At 41.2% G+C, this 14,774-nt stretch overlaps 1 protein-coding gene across 2 annotated transcripts in view; it reads left to right on the forward strand.

Moving 5' to 3' along the window:
- The window catches only part of CRB1 (crumbs cell polarity complex component 1), a 100,848-nt gene that overhangs the window by 60,521 nt on the left and 25,553 nt on the right, over positions 1-14,774 (forward strand). For both annotated transcript variants that reach the window (XM_042029906.1, XM_042029907.1), the window contains exons 6-11: positions 286-1,233; positions 4,708-5,258; positions 5,646-5,811; positions 8,044-8,950; positions 10,193-10,321; positions 13,298-13,424. In XM_042029906.1, coding sequence (XP_041885840.1) covers positions 286-1,233; positions 4,708-5,258; positions 5,646-5,811; positions 8,044-8,950; positions 10,193-10,321; positions 13,298-13,424 — 2,828 coding nt within the window. The remainder of the gene's footprint in view (positions 1-285; positions 1,234-4,707; positions 5,259-5,645; positions 5,812-8,043; positions 8,951-10,192; positions 10,322-13,297; positions 13,425-14,774) is intronic.

Consider the following 14,774-nt stretch of genomic DNA (forward strand, 5'->3'; position numbering starts at 1 on the left):
TCTTAATTTCATCACATTAGCCATATCAAAACTGTCCCTTTGTTTGGTTCTTTTCTCCAAAACGTGGTTATCATTAAGGTGCTTATATAATACTTTGCACAAGGAAACCATGACAAGTACATGGCAATTTTATATTTAATGTATTTTTTTTTTACTTGTCCATCATCTATTTATCAAGGCATTCCTGTCTAATAAAAGATAATTTAATAAAACACATTGTTTAAAGTGTTATTTTGGGCTCCAGTTATTCAAACCAGAATGCCTAATTCTTTGTTTCTTCTTCAGGTACTCACTGTGATGAAGACGTCAATGAATGTTACACGAACCCTTGCCAAAATGGTGGGATCTGTGAGAATTTTCCTGGAAATTACACTTGCCATTGCCCACCTGCAGACAAAGAAGGGATTTTTTATGGTGGCTGGAACTGTACAGAAGTTTTACATGGCTGTACTGATCATCAATGCCAAAACAATGGAATATGTATCCCACATTTAAAAAACGGCCAACACGGATTCAGCTGCATATGTTCACCTGGGTATACTGGAATGCACTGTGAAACCATAACGACGTTTTCTTTTCAAGGAAACAGTTTCCTTTTGTTGAAGAATCCCCTGACCCATAAAAAGGATTTTTTCTATAATATAAACTTGAGGTTTCAAACTGTGCAACCCACAGCTTTTCTGTTTCACCGAGGGGAGAAAGATACATTTGCAAAGTTGGAGTTACTGAATGGCTACTTACACTTATCCGTGCAAGTCAATAATCAGCCACAGGCTCTTTTGCGTATCCCACACAATGTCAGTGATGGAGAATGGCATTCAGTGGAGGTAACCTTGGCAAGAGCTGTTATTCTTAATTTGCTTGACAGCTCTTGTGTAGAATCGTGTCTCAATAAAACATCTGCTAAGATAGATAACGAGCCGGTGATGTTCGCGTTTCAGAGCACGTTTTTGGGCGGCTTACCAGTGGGGAACAGCAACCCTCTACAGAACACCTTTAATACACATTCTACACCTTCATTTGTAGGCTGTCTCCAGGATATTGAGATAGACTTGAATGTTATTACTCCAGAGAATGTATCATCTGGGTCATCTTTAAATGTCAGGACAGGATGTGCTAAAAAGGACTGGTGTGACCCCCACCCATGCCAGAACAGGGGACGCTGCATCAACCTGTGGCTGAGCTACCGCTGTGACTGCTACCGGCCCTACACAGGGCCAGGCTGTGCAACAGGTAAGGGAGTGCTGCTGGCACTTGTGTTTTAAGTGCCTGCTGAAAACATGGCCATAAACAACCCCGTTTACCTGGTGGTGAAACGGCACGTCCCTTAGGATCTCTGGAGCTTAATGTCAAGTGGTAAGCCAGTGCAAGAGGTTAGTAGTGGCACACCTTTGTTATTTTCTAGTTGCTTCCCCAGGAAGACTGCTTTTCAGCCTGACAAAAAAAAGAGTCGGGCTAAACTGGTGGATTCCACTCCTCTTGTTTTAAAATCTTCTCAGTGCTCTTAGCACTCCATAAACTCTGAAAAACTGTAGTTCACTGGAGGTTATCCATGCTGTGTAAAATTTAGAAAGCAAGCAACTCGCTTGAAGTTTAAGACTTATTTTCAAAGCATTCTTTGAAAATTTTGTCCTCAAGCTCTCTAGGCTTTTATAAAGAGAGTCATTTAAGGCAATGAAGGCAAGAAAAAGCACTGCAAGTTAAAAAAAGACAGATTCCAATTTTAAAAAAATGAATGAGATTATACTCTTAGCTTAATCTGATTAGCCTAAGGGGCAGGCAGGGCTTCAGCAGCTGGAAACAAGGCCCATTCACCCTTCAGCTGGTCCCAAGGCAGGGCTGGACAATCCCCCAGCTCAGGCTGCTGTTTCCAGAGAGCTGTGTGGGGACCAGAGGGAAACATGTCCGTGTCTGAGTGAGCAGAAAGAGCTCGTCTCAGCAAACAGCCCCTGTGGCAGTGGTGAGCAGGAACATAAAAGCTGCAGATGCCTGTAGCACTGTCCCTGCTACAAATGACCTTTGCAAGTGCAGGCGGGGGCAAAGTGGAAGGATAACAGGAGGTCCCTGCCCAGCTCCCTGCTGTAGTGCATCTGCTGGGTGAAGCCCCCTAGAGCTGTAAATACAGCAACCCTCAGCAATGCTTTAGGGGAGCTCTGCAGCCCTTCCTCAGGCAAAGTCTGAGGGATCTCAAAGAAGCAGTTTTGTATGAGAAAATTGCGCAGGACTAAGTCTTCGTGCTGTGCCCTTGCCTCTGCCTCCCTCATCCACACATGGTCAGCAGAGCAGTGTTTAGGGAGCAAGAAATACATACACGTGTACATACATATGTATATTTATGTAGATGTATTTGCTAAGTGGACTGGAAAAAGTTAGGCACAGCAGCAGAGCTTAGGTCAGATTGGAATGGACAGATCCTAAATTTGTGTAAACTGGCATGGGTGCAGTGAAGCTCCATTGATTGACATCAGCTGAACAACTGGCCTCAGGGGTTACTGAATGCATTGCTGCAGAAAGCTGGGGCTTCAAATACATTTCAAATGTTCAAATACAATTTCGCTTTGCATGCTCTACCCAATACTTATCAATACCTTTCAATAGTTTTTCCTTTTGGTTTTATTGCAAAATGACGGAGTCTGAGAGGTAATTGTAACAGACTTCTTTGAAGTGTAGCTGTAATTTATCCAAAGATTTGGAAGGCAACTTTGGGGTATAGGACAACATCTGGCAAATATGTTTGCCTCCTTATATGAAGCAAAATTAAAACCAGTCAGGGCCAGGAGCAGCTTATACTGGCATTAGAACTCTTGAGAATGATTAGAAAGCACTTTTTTTTTTTTTTTTTTTTTTTGCTGCTGACCACAATATTCCTTGCTAATCATGGCACCGTGCCATTTTGGTACATAGGTCCTAGATATGTCCCACATGTAAAAGACTGTGGCAGGTTTCTAAAGAGGCAGAGTGGGCGAGATTTGTGGTAAAGGATAACATAAGAAATGCTGGTGTCTTTCTGAAGAAAAGTTGCTGTCAAGTATTTAATTGACAAGAGGCAATATTTTCTCTACATATACAAAATAACAAACAGATGTTGACTCATTTTGATCAACATCCAGATGTTGTGACCCAAGAGGTTAACATTGACCAAGGTGATGCTAGTCATCTCATCAAACAGATCAGACTGACGATATATGTGTATATTTATTTATAGAGAGGAATGTGACAAGGTAATTGTAAACATGAAATACCTTTTTGAAGATCAATGCTTCTTTCTAATACTGCAGTTGTGGAATCTTCATTCCAGCAGAATTTTTCTTTTTACCCTCATGAAAAAAGTGCCTCAGTCGCTAGTACCACCTTAAGAAAAGATATAACTTAAACAGACTTAATGCCTCAAAACACCGGTTTCAGCAAATAATTATTTCTACATACAAGAGTTTTAACAAGGTAGATGTAGATATATAGGTAATCTTATTCATAGAAATAAACTGTTTCAAATCAAATTAAGAAATTGTCTGTTTAGGAACAAATATGGGATTTATTCCTGTTGCTAAATAATATGACCATACCACATAGCAGTGCAGTGTGGTTATTAAGGGTCTGTTGGGGCTTCATGGTCAGTCCCTTATTTTCATCACTTTTTAGTGCAGTCATAAAAAAAGGTAGTTCTGCAGGCAGAAAGCTGGCCTATGGCATCCCACTCCAGGAGTTTTACTGCACAACAGAGGACTGAATCTTTAGCTATGTGAGCATTTTAAAAAAGCTTGGTTTATTCTTTCTATGAATTTGATATATTAAAAAGAGGTCCTGAAACTGTTTAGGCAGGAAGTCTGTAATACTGAGGACAAGATCACAAAACTTATGGTGTAAAAATAGAAACGCTTTGTTGTTCTTTAATGAGATGATTCATCAGAATAAAATACAGTTCTGGCTACATACTTTGTATCCTTAAAAGACTGAAAATCATTACTGAAAAAAAGAGGTAAAGGACAGACAGCTGGTTTTGGTTTAATCATTTTAATTGATAAGCACAAAGAAAAAAAAAACTTACTCAATCCTGGATCATGTTTCTCCCCAGCACTGTGGCAGCTCAGGGAGTGAGCAGGATTCATGACTGGATACAAGTTGTTGTAGGTGAGCACATTTTGAGCCCCAGCAACAAAAAGTCTGTCAGAGAACTGGGGAGCCCAAGCAGCACCACACAGGTGATCTGTTCACACCAGAGGGGTTTGCCCAGCATCTGTCTGCAACTGGAATCTGTGCAAAAAATATCACAAAATACCAGAATTGCGTTAACTTCCATGGTCATCAGAGGATCAAAGAAGCTAGGTTCTTTCCAAAATGATCTTTCTGAGGGCCAGTGCAGGAAAGTGTAGAAATATGTCCTTGTTTAACTACTTGTAAACACAGCATTGCACAGAGCATGATAAAGAGGATAAATGTGCCCAAAAATACAACATCTGGTCCTGCACTGGGCCTTAATGCTATGGCCGTGGAAGCCAACAGGAATTTCGAAATAGAAGCTATTTACAGCTGGATCAAGTGTTTATTCGTCCATAAATACAAGCACATCTTACTACCATACATAAATATTACCAGAAGTAGTTATTTGATCATTGCACTGCCTCCCTCATCATTTAGCCCTAACTATTTTCTTTTTCTCCCTTCTCTTCTTTTTTTTTTTTTACCTTTTCCCATATCTCTAACCTCAAGAGTACATTCCAGGCCGGTTTGGATCTGAGGACTCCTCAGGCTATGCTGCTTTTCCTGTTGATTCCACTCAGAATGAGAACCTCATCATATCAATGTTTGTCCGAACACGCAAACCTTCTGGCTTGTTACTGGCTCTGAGAAACAGTACTTACCTCTACATAAGAGTCTATTTGGAAGGTGGGAAACTCACCATGCTAGCTCTAAATTCCATGAAGTTATTAGGGAAATACTCCGTGAACGATGGAAACTTTTACTTAATAACATTAAAAATAGAACCAAATAAGATGGAGTTGTTCCAGTCCTCTCACTACCTAGGCTTTATTTCTACTCCAACACTAACCATCCAAAGTAAGGATATTCTTTACATTGGAGGCCTACCAGATAAGAAAGAAACTGATAGAAATGGCAGGTATTTCAAAGGCTGTATCCAAGATGTACGGGTGAATAACCAGCCACTGGAATTCTTCCCCATCACCAATCCACTGAATTCTCTTATCAACCGAACTCTGATCAATGTCACCCAAGGCTGCACTGGTGACAACCTCTGCAAGGTAAGAATGACATTTTTTAGAGCATTTTTGTGTGCTTATAATAGGGAGTTTATTTTAATTTTTTAGTATGTTCCCACACATTATTTGATTATAATCACAGCTTAGGAAAACATGCAAAAATGATAGAGCAGATATTGTTAAGCTGTGCTACATACAATGAATATCAGAAGCAAAATCTATTTGCACAGGGGAGATTTAAACTATTTTGAGGTTGAAATAGTTTTTCGCCAATTATTGAACATGCTGAATTGTCGTAATACTGGTCTTTATCATTTTCCATCTGAAATAGAAAGAAAGCTTCTTTTTGCCAAACAGTCCCCCATCCCTAGAGCTGGGAGTCCAACAGCCTTGATTCATACTGAGGTTATCTCTTCTCTTTCCCCATAGTCCAACCCTTGCCACAACGGTGGTGTGTGCTATTCAATCTGGGATGACTTCACTTGCGCGTGCCCCCCTAACACAGTGGGGAAGGCATGTGAGGAAGTTAAATGGTGTGAGCTTGGGCCCTGTCCTCATGAAGCACAATGCCAGCTGGTGCACCAAGGATTTGAATGTAGGTACATTTCAGTTGTTCCAATCATCTTTGGAGATCAGCAGCAATAGACATTTTCAGCAGCATTTCCTTGAAATGAAGTATTTACTGCCTTTAAAGTTCATTCAAATGTTGTTTCTGTATTAAAATAATAGTTATGTCAGTTTAATTAATGTTAATGGGAAGAGTCTGCCCTACCAAACCCAGAAATTCTCACCCAGATGCCCTGACTCAGACACTGAGGTTTACAGGACCTTCAGTTTTGACTTACTCAGCCCAACTAGTCAAGGTTGTCCAAGAGATCAGTACATTGCCCTCACACTTCCACTGCAAAGAGGTAAGAGGTGAATCCAGTGGTGGATTAACCTTAGAACGTTCCCTATCCTCCTGAAAAGACAAGCTACATAACTCACACTGCATCATTTGATTTTCTTAAATCTTGAATAGCATTGAAGGAAGTCACCTCACTGCCTGCAGTACAGTTGTTCAGGCAGTGTCTTCGAAAGAAGCACCTGCATGCCAGGCAGTCCATTTGGAAACTGATGACCATTAGTTGCCTTAGGATCATTAGCCACCCTGCACATCTCGTTCCTTCTCCACTTCCCTTCTCCTTCTCACCCTGGAGTGGAATTAAAGAAGCAAATAGGTATTTTTAAGAAATTTTTTTTCTTTTGGCTACCAAAGAAAGCCCTACCAAAGCTGGGTAGGCTTTAAGTCAGCCACTCAGTCTGATGGAATCTGTTAGAATGGCTGACTCTTAGGAATGGGAAGGCTGCTCAACAAAAGATCTCTATCACAGACAGACCAATATGATACTATTTTTGCTCAGATTGTTAGAATCAGCATTGCAGGACGGGTTAAAAGTGCAACTGAAATTAAAATAATAGCTCCTTCTCTCAGAGATGTCTTTAATAATAACATCAAAATACATTCTCTCGTAAAATTTGCTATTGCATGTTAGGATAGAACAGAAACACTCAGAGACAGTGAAGTGAAAAGTACCTGCACTGTTTCCTTCTGCTAAACTCAAGTTCATTTACACTTTCAATGACTCAAGGTTATCCCATTTAGATTTCTGTGCTGGTTTATGTGGCAACAGTAGGGTGTTTCCCTAATAGATATTCAAAAATTCCTGCACTACAGAACTGTGTTTTTATCTAGTTGTATTCTTAGCTACAGGATAAAATTCTTGTTGATCAACACAGGATAACAAAATAAAAGCTTTCCTGGTGAGTGACTTCTCTACCTGGTGTCTTCTGCTTAAAAATGCTCAGCAGGTTTGTGAGATATTTAAAAAGCAGGAATAATCTTGAAAAATTCTGAATTTCCTTTTAGTATGATTTCCTCTGAGGAAACTTTTTCAATGAGATTAACTAAGACCAGAGGTAGTTCAGAAACCCAGCTTACCTCAGATCTTTCAGAGCTATTTTTTTTTCTGAAGTACAGACAGAAGACATTCATTCCTGTCCCTCCTCCCTGCCTATAATCCTCAGAAACCTCAGAACGTTTAAATTTACAGCCCAGTGAGTAAATGCATTTTAGTAGAAACCATGTTAATGAAAGGTGTCAAATACCTTTGTGAAGATGTCCATAAAGCTGCCACAACATTGCCCATCAATTTTCACTTGCAGCAGTGTGAGCTGAGAGCTGCTGCCCTCCCAGTGCCACCAGCATAGGGCTGTGGCAGTGCCTGCCCAGCAGGAGAAGCTGGTTTTAAATGTGACAGGCATGACTCTGCTTACAGGGATTTTGAAGGGGGTTTGCATCAACTGACTTCAATTAAATTCATCCTTTTGCATTGGTTAGATGAAATTGGGATCCAGTCAAATACTTGATAAAACATCTTAAGACACACCTAAGAAAAAAGGAATTGGGAAGAAATATTCACCCCATCCAGATCTGTCACAGGGAATAACTAGCTGCCCACACTTGGGGAACAAGCATAAAATGAAAAGTATATCTTCTTTTGCAATACAGGGATAACAGTAATGTAGAATTGTATATTGGAGTGACAACCTGAGATGATGCAGAGCAGTACACTTTGGATGTCATTATAGCTGATGCTGGTGCTGCCCTGTAATTTCCACAGCCGTGAGAGGCAGACCAGGATAACTGAAACACTGGTGGAATTTGACTGTTTTTCAGCAAACCCCAAAGGAGTTATATGGCAGGGAGCATGTGCACTGGAGAGACATTGCTCCACATGTATTAGTGTAAAACTGGCCTGGTTTCTCAATTGCTGTCTTTGCACAGGTCTTGCTAACGCGGTGTTCAGCGGCCGGAGCAGCGCAGTATTTTACAGAAGCAATGGGAAAATCAGTAGAGACCTCACCAATATCATCTTTGGCTTTCGAACCAGGGACACTGACGTGATCCTGCTGTATGCAGAGAGGGAGCCTGAGTTTGTCGTTATCAGTATCCACAACTCCAAACTCCTGTTTCAACTGCAAAGTGGCAACAGCTTCTACAGGCTGACCCTTGCGAGTTCAGTGCCTGTGAGTGATGGCAAATGGCACCAAGTGATGGTCTCCATGGTGGAGCCCCTGTCCCAGTCCTCCAGATGGCACATGGATATAGACAACAAGAAAGACACAGTAACCAGCACAGCTGCTGCAGGAAGCCTCAACTTTTTAAGAGAAGAGACAGACATCTATGTGGCTGACAAGGCTTTCGACAGCCTGGATGGCCTGCGAGGGTGTATGAGCACCATAGAAATCAGTGGCATTTATCTCTCATACTTTGAAAATGCTGACATCCCTACTAAAAAACCTCAAGAGGAGCAATTTCTCAAAATATCTGCAAACCCCGCTTTTACTGGGTGTTTGCAGGTAGATTTCTGCAGCTCAGACCCCTGTATGCATGGGGGGATATGTGAAGACTTGTACACTTCCTACCACTGTGTATGTCCCGATGGGTGGACTGGCAGCTACTGTGAAGTCAACATTGATGAGTGCTCTTCAAACCCCTGCATTCATGGGAACTGCACAGATGGGATTTCCTCCTATGGGTGCAGCTGTGAGCCTGGTTACACAGGAGAGAACTGTGAAGAGGACATAGACGAGTGCCATGGCCACCAGTGTGTGAATGGGGCCACTTGCGTTGATGGGGTTAATGGCTACTCCTGCCTGTGTGCTGCTAACTTCACTGGGAGGTTTTGCAGGTACTGTAAACAAGGCTGATCCACATGATTTTGTCAAGTGTCTTCTGAAGGGTTTTTACCTCACTGATGTCTTTGTTTTGAACACAGATGTTTTGCATCTGACTCTGTATTAATCATGGCTGTGGAGCCGATGTATGAAGAGTACAGAAAGTTGTACAGATCAATTAGATGTGGACTGAGGCAGTGGAGAGCTGCCAGCTCAGGCAGAGATGAGGCAAGGATTGAAGGAACCAGGCACAGCTCTGCTGCCCTGTTCTCCTACCAGCATTGGTCCTATGAACTCTCGGATGACAAGATTACAAGCCTTCCAGAGCTTGAAAATACATTTGCTACATCTTCTTTTCAGAAAAAAAAAAATCTTAAGGTTTTTAAATCACTAAAACTATATTTTATTAGAGCAATGTAGCTCTAGAGCTATAAATAAAAGGAATTCAGAATTGGTAAGAGAAAATAACAGTAGGAAAAGAAGTTGTTTTTCTCCTCACACACAGCATCTTTTCTGGGTTGGTCTTTTCTACCCAGCTTGCTCTCAGTCCAGGTGGCTGCAAACACCACACAGCCCACTTTTCCCATTGCTTCTGACACTGCTCACATGCTGTTTCCTATTCTTTCCAGACTCTCCTCTAGAAAGGCTGCAGGCTCTTCCCTATAAGTGCCCTTCTCTGCACACCCATAAAATTCTCCCCTCTAAGCATGTCCCATTCCTCTCCAAGAAGGCAAAATCCTTCTCCTTCCTCCAGAGGACTCAAATAAATCCAGTCTGCTGCAGCCCAAAGGATGCAAACAGACAATCACCTTCATGCTACCTGACTACAGTCTTTTAGGATATAATTACTAAAATTGGCAGGTTTTGTTTATTTTTTCTGAGTAGTGAGGGCATCCTCAGATTTGAAGATGCATTATGGTGGCCCAGTAAAGTCTGTTTTGTACGTTAAGTCTCTCTTTTGAAATCTTATACTAAGTTGTCCAGGTATCACACAGAGCCACATGTAAGCAGAGTGATGTCCATTTTTTTTTTTTAACTGAGAAATGAATCATTAATTTACCAGTACGTATTTGGAGAAGAAAAACTAAATCCATCAAATTAAAAAAAGTTACACAAAACATGTTCTGGGAGTCTTCAATCTGAGTTCCAGCTGTCCTGTGGGCAATACCCTGCTCCCCTGCTTCAGCTGAGAGAGCACGAGACATCCAGAAACAAGGCCAGTGCAAATAACTGCTGCTGCCTTCTTGTTCTCCCAGATATCGAAGATTACCTTACACAGTTTGTGGGAATGAAGAGAGGAACCTCACCTGCTTCAACTACGGCAACTGCACCGACCTTGACGGCGAGCTGACCTGCGTGTGCCTGCCGGGCTTTCTGGGAGAACGGTGAGAGGCTTTGTCCTGCACATCTTTGGGGAGCACCTGTTCCAAAGGCTGTTCCAAAGAGTCCAGAGGGTAACAGTCAGTCCTCTGGCAGAAATACAAAGGAGCTGTTTAAGTGCAGCAGTTCCTTGCTTGAGTGACTCTGAGGATCAGAAGTATTGCAGTTTTAGACAAAAATCACAAATTAATGCAGCAAGGCTCAGTCCAATGCAGCACCAGTAATCCAGCCCAAGATACTATTTTTTAAACAGCACTGCATGCCTGTTTGTCTATGCCTTTTTTTGGCTTCTGTGCCAAATTTTCATATGACAAGTTAGAATGTTACCTTTCCATAGGTGGGGACACATAAACACACATATCCTGCTCATATATATAAACCAGCGACATGCTCTGGCACATGAATATGCAAAGCTGTTTCATTTTCACACGTCTGCTGTGACTATACAGTCTCTTGCATCACAGGGATGGTAAGAGGTGGCATACCTGGTGGCATGGTATGCCATGCTCTCTTACTGAATGCTGAAGTATGAAAACAGAATTATTGTTTTTAGAAGAGAGTAAGGAATACTATGCACATGTTACTGTTTAGCCCGAAACAGAGGGACCTTCCTCACAGTGAAATTTGGATCATGTGTTCTTGTAACACCACGTAATACTGGCCTTCAAAGGGCTCTGGAGCAGGGAGGGCTGAGAGTCTTGGGGCATCAGGTGCTGTAGAAATTCAGGAAGGCATTGTCCCAGTCGTAGTCTGAACAGATAAGGACATTTTGGATGGTGAGACAGGAAATAGTGTACATACCCTTGGTGAAACTAGCATTATATCAGAGTGTAATATCCAAAAGTTCAACAGGACCAAGCTGTAACACAGAGAAGTTTCCAACAAAAGGTTTTCATTCTCTCAAAAACTTACGAGTCCACTGATTTTGTGGAAGGAGTACAGTAGGCTGTAAAAGACAGATTAAATGAAAATTTCCACCCACTCAATGCACAGTATAGTTGGCAGATACGTTTGAATTGCACTGTTAGCAGCCAGGTCGCCTGTGTACCACCTCACAATATTCAACAAGGGGGAAAAGAATACAATAAAATAAGATTTTAAAAAGTAAAAGCATACTCATAGCCACTTCTGCACTGCGTATATTTCTTGGGACTTCAAGGTAGGAGCAAAGCACTTTTTCCTTCTCCCTTCCCCTGCCAGCCAACGTGCTAACTACAGCTTTGGGAGTGAGCCGTCCTTCCATCCATCCCACTGGCTGGCAGTAATCTCTGGTTTATGGTTCCCAAGGCTCTCGTATCGAGCAGCAGCCCTGTGCCCGGCGAGCTGCACGTTAACTGCCTGTGGCAGCAGGCACTCTTCTCCAGGGTCTGAAATGCACCATTTGGCCTCTGTTCCTCCAGGCTGCCAAACCATAAACCAGCAGTACTTCCATGCTTGGAGGTCTCACTAGATCAAATGAGACCATTTCACCCCTTCTTTTTTTTTTTTTTTTCAGAGCAAATTCAAATATATCTGTTAATAAGAAAATTGAAACCAAAGCCCTTTGTATATTTATGTATTAGATTGATAAGCAGGCATTTTCCTTTAAGGCAATATTTCATCCCTCAGAAAGCCACCGGTGCACATCTGCTGAGAAATAGAGAAAACAACATCCTTCTATGCCAATCAACTGACTTGGGATCACACATAAAAACAAAGCCCAGTGAACTTAATAGCAGCTGGAGAGGGAAATGTGGGAAGATCACTCTGCATAAAAGAAGATAGAGCTCTCTCTCAAAAACAAATTCGTCATTCAATTCAGGCTGGAACTTTCAAAGTTATGTAAAGGGAGTCAGGTTTTTAAGTGTTCCTGAAACTCACTTGGATTCAGGTACCTGATTCCCTGGAAGATTTGAGGGGCTTTTGGCTTTTTTTTTTTTATTTGTATAGGTAATTTCAAAGCTATACAATTTTTGCATATTGGATAAATACCTTAGCTCTTTGAAGTATATTAATAAATTTATCATTTAAGGAAGACATTGAAAGATGTTTAGATCAATTGAGTAAAAGTGTTTAATAGAAATAAATAGTCTTCTCTGATGCAAGATTAAAATTTTATTGCTTGGTTATGAATATGATTGAACAAAACAATTCCTTATAATTCAGAGATAATTTTTCACATTCTTCTCCAAGTATAAACCTGCATTTTTACTTGGAAAAATTAGGATTAACTGTTAGCATTATTTGATAAAAGGGAGCAGGGAATTAAAAGAGAACATTGTCAGAGCTGAAAAATCACCAAATCATTAGTAGTTTTCAGACAATCTTACACCATCATTTTCCATTGGCTGCCTTGAGAAATTACAACTCAAATTTCTTTTACCACCAGAATTAACTCAAAAACATTTAGCAGTATGTATTAAGGCTTATAACACTTTTCCTGCACTGCTCTTACCACTCTTGGGGCCCATCTCAGTGAGACTGGACAGGAAGTTGTGCTGGGATCTATTGGCATTCCAAATTGAGGGAAGAAAATAAAAGGGTTAAAAAAAACCCAAAAAAGCAGGTGAATATTTCCAGAAGCACTCAGCTGGGAAAAACATGCATTTTTTTGGCTGATACCCAGATTGCTGAGAAGGAAAATGTGCTCTCAGCTTCTTAGAACAATGAAAAGGACAAGCAAGCTGTCAGCAGGACTTGCACCAGAGCTCGCTCTAAACTCATGCAAGAACTTTCACTGCACCTTGCTAAGCACCATTAACCATGAAGTGCTTTACAGGGATGAAATTGCCTGCTTAACTATCTGTGTTTGAAAATCATACAGGAAGTTCAGGATTTGAGTGGGGCTAATCAGCTAGTTAATAAGACCATAAACACGTATGGAAATGTGCCCCAGTGCATCTTCCTCTCCCTCCCCACAAAGCTTCTGAATTAAAAATGTGCCTGTTTGACACATTTGATGCCTGGTTTCAGAGGCTGACTGTTTGCAGTCTTTCCCCCAGGTGTGAGAAGGACATTGATGAGTGCAGCTCTGACCCGTGTCTGAATGGGGGCCTCTGCCAGAACCTCCTCAACAAGTTCCACTGCCTGTGCGACGTGAACTACGCTGGTGACCGCTGTGAGATCGATGTAAGCGACCTCTCCTTTTTTGTCTCTTTGCTCTTGTGGCAGAATCTCTTTCAGCTTCTCTCCTATCTCATTCTACGAATGGATGATGAGCCAGCAGTTGAGTGGGGTGATCAGGAAGACTATTGAGCAGTCTTGAAACTTTTGTGTTTTACTGCAGCAGAAGATGCCTTGGCTAACCAGCTTAGCAAAGCAATACAAGTATCAGAGTTTTAAAACTTGTTTTATATTTCTTCGAATGGTTTTTCTATGAATCTCTTTGGATCTGGTTTAGTTAATTGATTTAGTTTTAGAACAAATGCTAGCAGATGTTAAAGAGTGTTTCGCCCCACCTCCACCAGAGCATTTCACCACACAGACACTGCCAGTGGGTGACAGTGGGACAACTAACAGGCAACACAGCTGTCACATTTACTGAGGGTGGCATTCAAACCCTACTGCAATGAGTGGCAAAGACCCACTGCCTTCAATAAGTCTAATCTTAAATTAAATCTTCCAGGTGGTCACTACCTTTGCATCACACACCACGTTCATTGCTGTTCCTTTGGCAGTTAGGCCTCACACCTGTGAAATCATGCAGGCTATTTTTGGGTAATTAGGTAATGGTTTGGATTAGCAATTCACAACATGCTGAGGAGGCTCCCACATCCATTTGAATTAGTGTCAATCCTGCACGGATATCACTAATCCTGATCCTCTGCTCCAATAGCCTCTACACCTCCAATGTACTATCTTGAGAACAAATACAACCATCTTAATCTTTACCAGCATTTCCCCTTTCAAGAAAGGCCCAGTAAGTATCTCAGATTTAAAAGTCACAGATTTGTTGTTTGTTTAAAGATTTCTGTAACTTCAAGTAAACCTGTGTTATTTATTAGTAGATCAGTGTCATCAGACAAAAAAAAAAAAAAGGATTTTTCCTTCTTAGGAAGCAAGTGAAGTAATTGGGTCGGTTGTTCATGGATTCTTAAAAGAATGAAAATAAGGGACCTGAAAATTATGAGCACCAGGAAATTTAACAAAAAATTTTTAGCAAAGTATCTTTGTAGTTGCCTTTGAGAGTGAAGACAGAACTGAAATACAGTGCTAAATACTAAACATTTGTAAAAAGTGAGCGGTTTTTGGTTTTTTTAACCATTCTTTAAGGCAAAAATCCCATTTATGAATGGTGAAATAATTTATTTGGACATTTATTATTATATTTGCATAGATTCTCTATCTATGGTCCTTGAGAGAGGATTCAAAAGAGTAAGAGTGTAGAGGGTGGTGTTTTGTTATTCAGCTGTATGGCAGGTAGCAGAGTTATAGGAAGGACTAACACCAGACTGGGAGGTTTACTGACTACAGAGGGAA

The sequence above is a fragment of the Corvus kubaryi genome, unplaced genomic scaffold (assembly GCF_017639235.1).
Source record: "Corvus kubaryi isolate FWS band 111438036 unplaced genomic scaffold, C.kubaryi_AGA036_p1.0 37334, whole genome shotgun sequence".
NCBI lineage: Eukaryota > Metazoa > Chordata > Aves > Passeriformes > Corvidae > Corvus > Corvus kubaryi.